The sequence below is a fragment of the Olea europaea genome, chromosome 6 (genome assembly GCF_002742605.1).
Source record: "Olea europaea var. sylvestris chromosome 6, O_europaea_v1, whole genome shotgun sequence".
NCBI lineage: Eukaryota > Viridiplantae > Streptophyta > Magnoliopsida > Lamiales > Oleaceae > Olea > Olea europaea.
The window spans coordinates 8,920,948-8,932,843 of NC_036242.1; the positions used below are offsets into that span (position 1 = coordinate 8,920,948).

General features: G+C 33.6%; 2 protein-coding genes across 2 annotated transcripts in view; both read right to left on the reverse strand.

The window, feature by feature from the left end:
* Window positions 1-6,534, reverse strand: part of LOC111395115 (G-type lectin S-receptor-like serine/threonine-protein kinase At4g27290) — a 13,074-nt gene extending 6,540 nt beyond the window's left edge. The window contains exons 1-7 of the mRNA XM_023021125.1: window positions 6,044-6,534; window positions 5,719-5,847; window positions 5,402-5,520; window positions 4,952-5,162; window positions 4,372-4,609; window positions 4,140-4,290; window positions 3,756-4,046 (exon numbers count right to left, since the gene is read on the reverse strand). Coding sequence (XP_022876893.1) covers window positions 3,756-4,046; window positions 4,140-4,290; window positions 4,372-4,609; window positions 4,952-5,162; window positions 5,402-5,520; window positions 5,719-5,847; window positions 6,044-6,515 — 1,611 coding nt within the window. The 5' untranslated portion in view covers window positions 6,516-6,534. The remainder of the gene's footprint in view (window positions 1-3,755; window positions 4,047-4,139; window positions 4,291-4,371; window positions 4,610-4,951; window positions 5,163-5,401; window positions 5,521-5,718; window positions 5,848-6,043) is intronic.
* A 2-nt stretch (window positions 6,535-6,536) lies between these two features.
* On the reverse strand, window positions 6,537-7,958 carry LOC111395116 (G-type lectin S-receptor-like serine/threonine-protein kinase At4g27290; the record flags this gene model as incomplete). Its single annotated transcript, XM_023021126.1, has 2 exons — window positions 7,265-7,958; window positions 6,537-7,168 (listed from the first exon to the last, which is right to left on the reverse strand). Coding segments are annotated over exons 1-2 (927 nt in total), but the record flags the coding sequence as incomplete, so codon positions are not given.
* Window positions 7,959-11,896: the final 3,938 nt, after the last annotated feature.

Genomic DNA, 11,896 nt, shown 5'->3' on the forward strand with positions numbered 1-11,896 from the left:
ATTATTAAACAATATTTTCTTGGCAAATACAAATAACAAATAATTAATGATTTAAGATAAACAAATTTTAGAATAATTTAATAAAACAAGTTGAGAATTTTAATTAAATCATAATATTGTTTATATAATTGATAATATTATTATTATTTTTTTCAAATATGATTGATAAATAATTAGCAAATTACCATATATAAATATTTTAGAATAGTTTAATAAAGCTAGTTGAAAGTTTTAATGAATTTTAATACCATTATAAATATAATTCTAAAGTTATTAAATATGATTTAGCCCCAATTTGGCTGAAATTTTAATTTTGAGTCAAAGTCAAAAAATCAATTCTAATAATATCTTTCATGTATCACATAACTTTTCAGTCACACATTTTAAAAATTTCTAACAAAATCTACTTTTAATCCTCACTAAACACCCTCTTAGTTTTCAAATGCGATTGACAAATAAATATTTAAAAATATTCACTATTAAAAAACATTTTTTCACCTAAGTAAAATTACCAACGGATTGCAATTAGAAACAGATTATTCGTTGGTAAAAGTTATTCACTTTCAGTTACGATAATCAGCAACAGATTTTTCGTTGGTAATGATGATATTTCTTTACCAACGGATATTCTGTGCCTCATATGACCGTTTAACATTTGAATCTTTCACCTACAGAATATCCGAAGGTGACGTACCGAATATTATCAACGGATGCAATCCATTGGTAATTAAAAATGGATTATCCGTTGGTAATGATAATTCACTTTCAACTATGATAATCAGCTACGGATTTTCCAATGATAACGATGGTATGTTTTTACCAATGGATATTCCGAGCCTCATGTAATCGTTTAACATTTGGATCTTTCACCTACGAATATTCTGTTGGTAATTAGAAACGGATTATCCGTTGGTAAAAGTAATTCAGTTATCCCACATCGAAAGTTCACAACAAAGTTTTCGTAGTTGCCCTCTATAAAATAATTTGTAGTCCAATGAATTGTTAAATAATATTTTGGCCTTTCAATCCGGTTGGCTAAAAGTTTAAAAAAAAAATTAGAATTATTAAATAAATAATAATAACAATTAAAATATATATATTATGATTATTATTTTTACTATGCCTCACACCTATACGGCTATTTACAACATTAATTTTTACTAATTGTAATGGTAGACATTTACCAACGGAAAGTCAGTTGGTATTGGTTAAGATTTTTACCAATGAAAATTTCGTAGGTAAAAGATTCACACTTTATCAACGAAAAATTCGTTGGTAAAATGTTTACTCATTCCCTACAGCAAGATCCGATGGTAACTATCAGCGACCCTCAAATTGGCAACAGATTTGTGGTTGCAAATATTCCGATAGTAAAGAGTACTAGCAATGGATGTCGATGTTTCAAAAACGGAAAATCCGTGCCTGAAGCCATGATTTTTAGTAGTGATTTTAATAAGCTAGTGGAAAATTCATCAAATTTTTTATATTGCTTGATTTAGTAGCATTTTCTCAAATTTTTGTATGTTTTGAAAATGCAAAAAAAGTTGACATCAAAGTACATTATGCTCTTGTTCGATCCCTATTCTTTTGCTAAAAATGAAGTTTTAAATAATATATTGATGGGAAATGTGTGGTTGAAAAATAATGAAAAATTTTGAATTTACGTGTAATATTATTTTATTGAAAAATATGTAATTGAAATGATGTCAAAATTGTTTAAGAATGAATTTTTTTTTTTCAAAAAATGGCAATCAAACAAGGGCTATATCAATTTTAGTTTTAGCATTTTTTAAAAAATGAGAAATCAATGTTCAAAAAATACGATGAAGAATAAATAACTTTATACAGAAAAAAACTTTCAAAATAAAAAAAAATAAAAAAAATTGTCCGAATTAAAATTATAAAAAATATTAAGAAAGCAAATTTTGCTACTTTGCAAATCCACGTGACATGAAATAAATTTCACGAGGATGTCAGAATGAATTTATGTGTAAAAACAAGCCACGTAACCAATTAGAACGATGTTACTACATAACAAGGCTTCGATTGTCTTTGCCACACCACATTGACCTGGCTAAAGCAGATCTATTTGACAATTTCTCCCTAATTTTCGAACTTCTAGTGGCCGAGATCAACCCATACGCATACGAGGAAAGCAAGTTTAGTGAAGCTTACAAAGAGCAACTTCCTCAGTGAATCCACCAGCAAATGTAATGTTCAAAACATGGAGAATATATAAATTCTTGTAAACAAACAAGTTTCTTAGCCACGGGTCAAGGCAAGGAAAGCTCCATATGGCAAAAACATTTAGAATAGTGTGTGAAATGTGATCTAGAGAATCTTGTGAAGTAAAAAAGTAAAAAAGACCCAAAAATCCCTTTACCTTGAGAAATCCACAAATACCTCCACCCCCACCAGAAAATCATAAGGAAATTAAGTATTATTAGAAACTCTAGTCAAATTCTTGTTCCTCATCTTTTAAGTCCCTAGTGGTAGCAACTTAATTTCACCATGAAGTTGCTTCTCTAGAGCTCCGATAACAAGACAAGGGCTTAGAAAGATGATCAATCAGTTAGGCGACCCATGGATTTGTTGGCTTTCATTTTCCGAGGTCAACAAATATAGCTCATATTTGGTAGTGATTTCAATTTAAATCAAACTCAACAATTAATTTTAATCATAAATTTTATGGATTCACAGCTTTTCAACCATACATTTCTTCAATTTTTATCAAATTCTACTAAAAATCTGATTTTAATCCCCATTAAATATAGGCATAGTATGCATAAATATAACATAAGCGAGAATGATGAAAAAAAGAAAAAGAAAAAAAAAAGAAATTTTTGATAAAAGAGAGGGACAATGTAACGAGAAAACTACGAACAACAACAACAATAATAATAATAATAACAACAAATTTTTTTGTCCCTCATGAGGTGGTCGAGTTGGTGGAATAGATGAGTGCGGAGAGACCTTTGATTACGAGTTCAATTCCCCATATCAACACTTTCTTAGTCAAGTCTGTCGTATCGGGTTTGTCTAGTGCGATTTACCTGACTAGCGTGGTTTACAAGCTATTGCGTTAGCCCGAGAGTTTACCCAGTACATACCCAAAAAATAGCGACTGCGATTTCGCCCGTCATAATAATAATAATAATAATAATAATAATAATAATAATAATAATAATAATAATAACATGTACTCTCTAACCAAAGAGCAAAGTAATAACAAGAACCTTATAACCTTGATGATATCATTATATGAATACTCTTTACTATGAATTCGAAGATAAATTTGATTTCAACACTATTCAAAAAATTTATTCAGTTCAATTTCATGTAATTCAATTTTGTTTCAGAGAGAACCTATCATAAATTGAAGAAAAAGTTCAATGTAAAACTTGGCATATAGGGAAACTAGGATGAGCTTATGTGGTTCAGACTTATGCCTACTAAAACTGGATTCAATATGGCCGAGGATCATCTGTTTTCCAGGTAATTATCGTTAAACCACTATTTTTTAGGATCCAACTTCATATCTGTTTATTTTGATAACCTAAAATTATCTACTACCTGTTCGATGTTTTGCCACAGTTATGCTTTCTAATTTCATAATCAACATTTCACACTTTGAAACTGATTCTAGAATAGCAAATTTAGTTGCGCATTTTTGTTGTGCAAAAGTGCTAATACAGAGTTCAAAAGAGATAAGTGAACTAGTAATCAATGGGCCAAGAAAATATTCTTTCCTTTCATCTTGGTTCCAGCTGGGTAATGGTGGTCCCACATAATGAATTGCTAGCTATACTTTCAGTTAAAAATGCATCTCTTTCTGTGAAAAAACCGGGCTGATTTGCCGGAGGTAATGCAATTTCATTGTCCAACATTGCAACCACAGTAGTCATGCTTGGTCTATCATCTGGACACTGTTGAACGCATAAAAGACCCATGTGGATTAATCGTAGAACTTCAGATGGATTAGCCGAGTCACGTAGATAAGGGTCAACTAGTTCAAATGACCTTCCATCCTTATAAAGTGTCCATGCCTGTAGAAGTTTGACCACAGTAACAGGCCTTGTCATCAGGTTTAGTAGAATGTAAATAAACATGTATGTTAACATATCTAAGATAATAATTACATGTCCAAGAAGGTTGAGGTGTTGATCTTCAGCAGAAAATCCACTATTTCTCTTGCCACTCACAATTTCTAGCACCGAAACACCAAAGCTAAATACATCTGATTTTACTGAGAACCGACCATGCACTGCATATTCAGGTGACATGTAGCCGCTGCATGAGAATTTTAGTCAGAAAATATTGTTACAAGCAATAAAAATGCATGCCTTGTGTTTATGTTGTTGAGAATCTTACTATGTTCCAACCACTTTGCTTGTTAAAACTTCGTTCTCATTCTCTCGAAAAGTTCTAGCAATTCCGAAATCTGATATCTTTGGATCCATGTCAATATCTAGTAATATGTTGCTTGCTTTGAGGTCTCTATGAATAATTCTCAACCGGGAATCTTGATGAATATACATAAGTCCTCGAGCAACTCCATTAACAACTTGGAGGCGCTTAGGCCAATTAAGTAATGTACATCTTGTTTGATCTGCCAAAATATTATGGGAGTCATTATATACCTCATCCAGTTGTCTTATGCTTGGAGAATAGATATTAATTCCAAAATCTTAAGTTTATTCTGGGAAGCCATAATGCAGAAGGGTACATGTATCAAAAGAGCAATGCTTTCCTATAATTATGCAATCACCTAGGTTTCAGTTCTGTACTAGCATTAATCTTCAATTACTAGCATGTTTATGAAGATGCCACTGACCATATTGTTCAAACAATGAGTTAAAAGTGGTAGATATTCATTTTGTCTCTATATTAAATTAATACTCCAAATTTAAGGTAATTTTGAACTGATTGTACTAGAGTTAAGAATCCTCACCAAATAAAATCAAGTCCAGGCTTTTGTTGGGCATGTATTCATAGATCAACATCTTCTCCTGTCCCTGAATGCAGCATCCTAGAAGCTTCACAAGATTTCGATGCTGAAGTTTGGCAATACAAATAACTTCATTCATGAATTCATCAAGTCCTTGCATGGATGTTTTTGACAACCTTTTCACAGCAATATCTTGACCGTCTTCCAGCATCCCCTGAGATCATAACTTGTGCAATTGAAAACGTATTCACTAAATGAACTTTTTACTCTTTCTCAACTTATATTCGTGCTTCATGTATGAAGCTCAACTACATTTATTCATTTTCTACAAGAGTTAACTCAAGGCATCTCATCTCAAATGATGTTTACTAGTCTTGTCATTCTTCTGTGGTGTTCCACTAACTTGCTCAAAGTACTCTCAGAAAACTACTTGCAGATTGTGCACATTTTTACCTTATAAACAGGCCCATATCCACCTTGTCCAAGCTTGTTGTTGATTGAAAAGTTATTGGTGGCCTTTGAAATTGTAGATAAGTCGAACAATGGCAGCTCATGGTCTTCGTTATGGCTTGCTGAAACATGAAACATGAGTAATAGGAGGATATAGTTTATCAAAGAGAACTTGGAAAGAGGAAATACTGCTCTGTCAGATGTGCTTGCAGTTTTCATGCTTATTTATAGGTTTATTTGCATGTATATGTTGTTCTCCATGCTCTTGGACTAGTTTTTTCATTATATTTTTTCAGAGTAAAATGGCTCAGGTTGCTTACCTCTTGCTGTCTTTTTGTAACTTTTTTTCTTTTTCCAGTAATACAGCATCGAGCTCAGGCCCAGCAGAATCATTCCCATCAATGATGTCAAACTCAATATCAATAGTTTTCTTCTTTTTCCTTTCGTATCTGCAACAAGTTTAATCCAGAAAAAACAAAAAATTGATTAGTCGTTCATGATAAGGCCTTCAAATTGTGTTAGACTAAATGTAAACGTAACATTTACATTGTTAGAAGTTTGCCAGCTTGTGGGATAATAAGAAATACAATCTTTGTTTAGTGTAGGATATTGACTTTTTGATTGATTATTTTTTCATATTCTTACCAAACTCGGAAGAAGCCATTCTAATGTAAATATCTTGTCCGTTGACAGATAGATCTCTGATGTCAACTAGGTCTCCAAACCAAAATAAGCATCCGCTTCCCTCTTTGCTAATATCTAATTGTGTGTATGCCATGCAAGAGCAATTCTTTAAACACTCCACTTTGCATTCTTCAATTGTCATGTTCTTGTTAAACCTAGAATATCGCGAGTCAGGTAATTTAATTCCAAAATACTTCAAAAATACATCACCCTTTGAACAATTCAAGGGTTTCCTTCGGATGCACCCATTTGACCAATCTGACCTAATCCAATCTTGTGCATCTTTTGGCACAAATTTATCAAGACATCCACATGAAGGAGAATTTCCAATATTGCATCTGCCATAAGCACCACATAATTTGTAAGTATCACAAATATCTGCTGGTATATTCAGGTACACAACCCAGTCCTGGATTCGATCTACCCATGTCATGCGCTGTACAACTCCACTCTGACTCAGAGTATTCCTTCGGATGCACCCATTTGACCAATCTGACCTAATCCAATCTTGTGCATCTTTTGGCACAAATTTATCAAGACATCCACATGAAGGAGAATTTCCAATATTGCATCTGCCATAAGCACCACATAATTTGTAAGTATCACAAATATCTGCTGGTATATTCAGGTACACAACCCAGTCCTGGATTCGATCTACCCATGTCATGCGCTGTACAACTCCACTCTGACTCAGAGTAACCCTTGAAATAACCGACTTGTCAATGGCTTCTTCCCAATAGTATGTCCTGTTCTTGCTCATGAATAATCCATATGCGTATGTTGGATCCTGCCTTGCATTTGGTATCCCACTAAGACGAATGCCATTCCAGGGCCCAATTCTACACACGATTAGATTACCTCTTTTTATGATGCCCTGAGGATATCCAGTTGTATCCAAGTGAAATGTAAAATTTCCTGGAGATGGATCTTCATTGGTCTTCCATGATGTCAGAAAGCTCTCTCTACCTGTTACATAATTCAAACCAAATTTTGTGCTTGGTAGAGTTGTATCACTTAAATATTCAAAACTCTGCCAAAGAAAATTCTCTGGATTATCATCCCTTGCTTCTCTAAGGACCAGGTTTCCTGAGTCCAACAATTGCAAAATTGGATTTTGAGCAACTGTTGAAGTATTCAAAAACCATACTATGTTATTAGTGTTGTTCAGAATAGCTAACAAACCTGGCTCAATGACCTTCAAGATGCCTGATACACTTGTTAGCGGAGTTTCCTTGTTGGCAACCCAAACCACAGTGTTACCAGGTATCTTCTTGTACCAAATTCCCACGTACCGATTCCTGGAGTTACCTGGGCTAAAAAATCCCAGTTCAAAGACTCCCCCATATGAAACTAGGGTGTCACCATCTCTGAGGATCTGAGTTGTATTGATGGTATCAATTGCAGTGGAAATCTTCGAGATGGACAGTAAAAATAGTAAGACAATAATAAATGACATATCTTTGGTAGATTTCTTCATGGCTAATTGTTTCTATGTTTTGCTTTGTGTTTTTGTCTTCAACTTTCAATATACGGTATTTGAATCTGAAGAAACAGCAATTGCTAGGCCACAGTAATCATTCTAATATATTCCTTGCAATTTCTCCATTGTTGGTCCACCATTTGTAATATTCTCAATTGACCTCAATTGGGCTGTCTTATGTATGACTTGACTTGATTGGATTCTAGATTACCATAGACTTGTTCAGTTAACAGGATATTTGTTTGAAAATTGACAAACTGGCAGTATGTAGACTTTGAATGCTGAGCGGATATCAATAATTTGCCGGCAATGGAAAACTTAAAACAATATAAAATTAATTTTCTTAATTTCTTATTGTGGTTCATTGATTATTCGAAGAATTTATATACTACTTCACTTGCTGTTCTTACTGTATGCAGATCAGGAGCTATTGGGTAGTTGACATTTGGAAGTCCTGGTAAATGGCAATACGAAAACAGGTTTGTTTTTATAAAAAAAGGTTGAACTCCAATATTGAGAGTCCCCACCACCCCGTCCCTAAAGTTTTGTGAGGGAGGTAAATCATGGGATGTATCCCATCAGGCCAAGGAACAAGAGCTGTCTGTACACTGTGCTTATAAGGAGTCCAATTCCATATCTATGGAATCGAACCCCCACACTGTGACTGCCAGCAAATAAGATAATTGGTGCAATACCTTCTAACGTTTACCTATTTTGCATAATACTCCCTTACTTTTTCATTTTGACGCAAAATCCCCCTAAATCAGCCAAACTTTGCGGAATATCTCCTATTGTTCATATATGTTAGTTTCTCCGTTAAAGTTAATTGTGAGGACCAAAATAAATAAAATCACAAAGGGCATTTTCGTCTCTTCAACTCCATATTTTCACTTAAGAGCATCCAAGACCAATTCATGGAGGAGGAACCCACTTGTGCTCTTCACCAGTAAATGAGAATGAATGTTCTTCACAATACATAAATCTGCGATTTACTGGGCATATGTTAGGAGTCACACGATTCAAATTTTGAGAACTCTTCCTCCATTTTCTTAATATATTATAAAAATCAAGCACGAATTAATGTTAATCTTTTATGTCCTCAGAATAATCAAAGCCCTCTTAGTCAAATCCACCTCCCAACCTCCAAGTATTATTATTTTTTATTTTATTTTATTTTATTTATTTATTTATTTTTTGTGGTATTTGTCTCATGAAGTTTTCTAATGGCATAAAAGTCAAAGTTTTCTGGTTCTTCTGAGTTGGTTTGAAATTGGGATGTAGACCTTATTGAAGAGGAAGAAGATTATGACAGTTGTTCAAACATTTGTGTGCAAATCAACCCTCAATTTGAAACATTTTGCAGAATACGATCCCATCTTCTATATACTTTGCAGAATATAACCCTAGCATTTGTAAACACTGCACAAATCAACGTAGCAACCCAAACCCTCAGAAGCAATAAGAAAAACCAAATTTAATGTTCATTAAACTGATGATTCTAGATAAATAATATTATTCGGTGCGATTGGATATCTCTACATTTTTTGTTCTCCTGATCTTGGTAAGCAATGATCTTACAGCAATTTAGGACCTTCAAGTGCAGGCTAAATTTTTCATTTAGGACTTCTTTATAAGTTAATCATTTAGTTTGAGCTCGTCGAAATAGAACGTTTCAACTTTAGAGTCGCACGACCAACTCGATTCCATGGTTGAAAATAAGATTTAGGATTAGCCAACACACAAATTTGTTGATAAAATGAGTAATTGGCTAACAAATAGAAATGGCCAAAGAAAATAATAATAATAATAATAAAAATCCAATAAAATGATTGGATGACAGTGTTGACTATTTTTTAAACAGTCCAACGTCGTCCAAGATGTCAAAAAATTCTTGCAGCCAAGCATGACTGTTGCATTTGGTTTCTAATAAAAATCGTGTGGCTCGTCCGTTAATTGTGAATGCGTGTTTTCTACCCTGAAAACAAAGCCAGTGAAATTATGAAGGGATAATTGATTCAACTTTCTTCAATGAAATCAAGGAGCCATTAAACTGATTATATCTTTGTGAAGAGATGAATTTGACAAGAATTTGTCTGCTTTCAAGGTAATGTGACCTTAAATTACCCTATTATTTGTTAAGGATCCGTCTTGAGTTGTCTGTTTCAGTATCCTAAAATGTCTTCTATCTATTCGATGTTTAGCTGCAATGGAGTTTATAAATGTATTGAATGTATATGGCTCCTAGTTTCTTAAATTTAGAGAATCAAATGTGCTACAACGTTGAATCTAGTAGACACTATTGTGGTGCAGAAACCTAACAATTGAAGGGGTCGGTACCGAAATAGTCTAAAACAATATCCTTTCTACCGTGTAATGGTGACTTCATTTGTTGAACAGGCTGCATTACTGCTACTTGTGCCATCATCTATAATTACTTCTCCTTCTGTAATTAAAAAAAAAAAAAAAAGGTTGATTTGTGCGGTAATACATCTTCATTACTCAACATTGCAACAACTGTAATGAGGCTTGGCCTATCATCTAGACGTTGTTGCACGCATAAAAAACCTACATGGATTAATCACTGTCTTTCAGATAGTTTTAGTTGAGTCATATAGATAAGCATCAACTAGTTTCAGAGACCTTCCTGATTTATAAAGTGTCTGTGCCAGCATAAAGCAAATCATATTAATGGACCTTGTCAGCACAATTAGTTTCAGATAAAGCATAGACATATGTGAATGTATCTAAGACACAACAATTACATGTCCAAGAAGGTTGAAGTGTTGATCTCCCCTAGAAAATCCACTATATTTCTAGCACTAGAATGCCAAAACTATATACAACTGATTTCATTGGTAACTAACCATGCACTACATATTTCGGTAACATGCAGCCACTGTGTGAAAGTAATAGCCAGAAAAAAATGTTACAAACAATAAGAATGTATACGCTTTGTTGTGTTGCTAAGAATCTTACCATGTTCCAACCACTCAACTTGTCTTAAGTCTCATTCCCTTATAAACTTCTAGCCATGCCAAAAGTCTAATATATTAAGATTCAAGTTAGTATTGAGCAATATGTTGCTAGCTTTGAGGTCTCTATTAATAATTCTTAATCTGGAATCTTGATAAATATACACAAGTCCCCAAGCCAACTACATTCTGGAAAACAAGTCATATCTTCAAGTGTAAATCATTCGGACAGAAAGTAAGGATTATAAGACAAGAAGAAAGGATATATCTTTGATTGATTTGTTCATGGTTCATCTATATCGTTTGCCTTAACTTCGTGATTTGTATCGTTAGCATTCTATATAGGGGGTTCAAATGTGAAGAAACAGCATTCATAGGCCCCAGCGAACTTCATTTTATCTTATCAATTAAGATCACTGGAAATGCTACGTTATTGGTCTACCATATATAATTCTGTGGAATTGATGAGCTCGTTTGGACTGTCCTAAACAATTACCTGGCTTTTCTATACCTAACTTTATGAACTTCTTCAATAAACTCATGTTCTTTTTTTATTTTTTGAAAATTAACAATAAGTTTGTAGACTTTGAATATGTTTAACTAATTTATAATATTGAGAATATATAATATACCAAAAAACAGAAGAATGAGAACAATATAAAAGTAATATCATATTCCGATTGATAGATGGTTTTATTGAAGTCAAAAATGGAGGATCATTGACTCTACAAGGAAGTGATTTATCATTTATTACAGGTTGACTAGCTGTTTCGGCTGTATGTAGATCAGGAGCCATCAGTGACGTTTGAGCTCTTGAACTTAGTTGGCATTTGCAAGTACTGGGGAATGGCACTTTGAAAATGTTCTGTTCTTAAGAATGAATCTTTTGGACGAGAGCCAGAGAAAGTACGTAAAATGGGGTCTTTTCTTTATTGTTCTCGGAAGAACTGGTGCTCTTGGCAAGGAAAGACTCTCCTGGGATTTTTCGAACCTTCGTATAGGCTAGATTGCAGGTACTTTATTAACCTTTTGCACTTTTTCTCCATGCTCTTTATGCACTTGCTGCCTCCATCTTTGTTTTTTTAGAAGTCTAACCTTGAGCTTCCATTTTTAGCCGAAGTTGTCTCGTTAATGGTTTTTGTCCAAAAATTTGATCAGAAGTTCAATTTACCCTCAAATATAAATAAATAAATAAATATAAATGGAGGAAGAAAAAAATAGTGGAACCCCCTCCCAAATTATAATTGGAGCATGGAAGACAATGTTACTGTAATCGTGTAAAATGACTTGTGTTGACACACTAAAAGTGCAGCCCAAATCGAATAACCCAAGGAATGAAGCTCAATTGGGGAATTCTCAAAT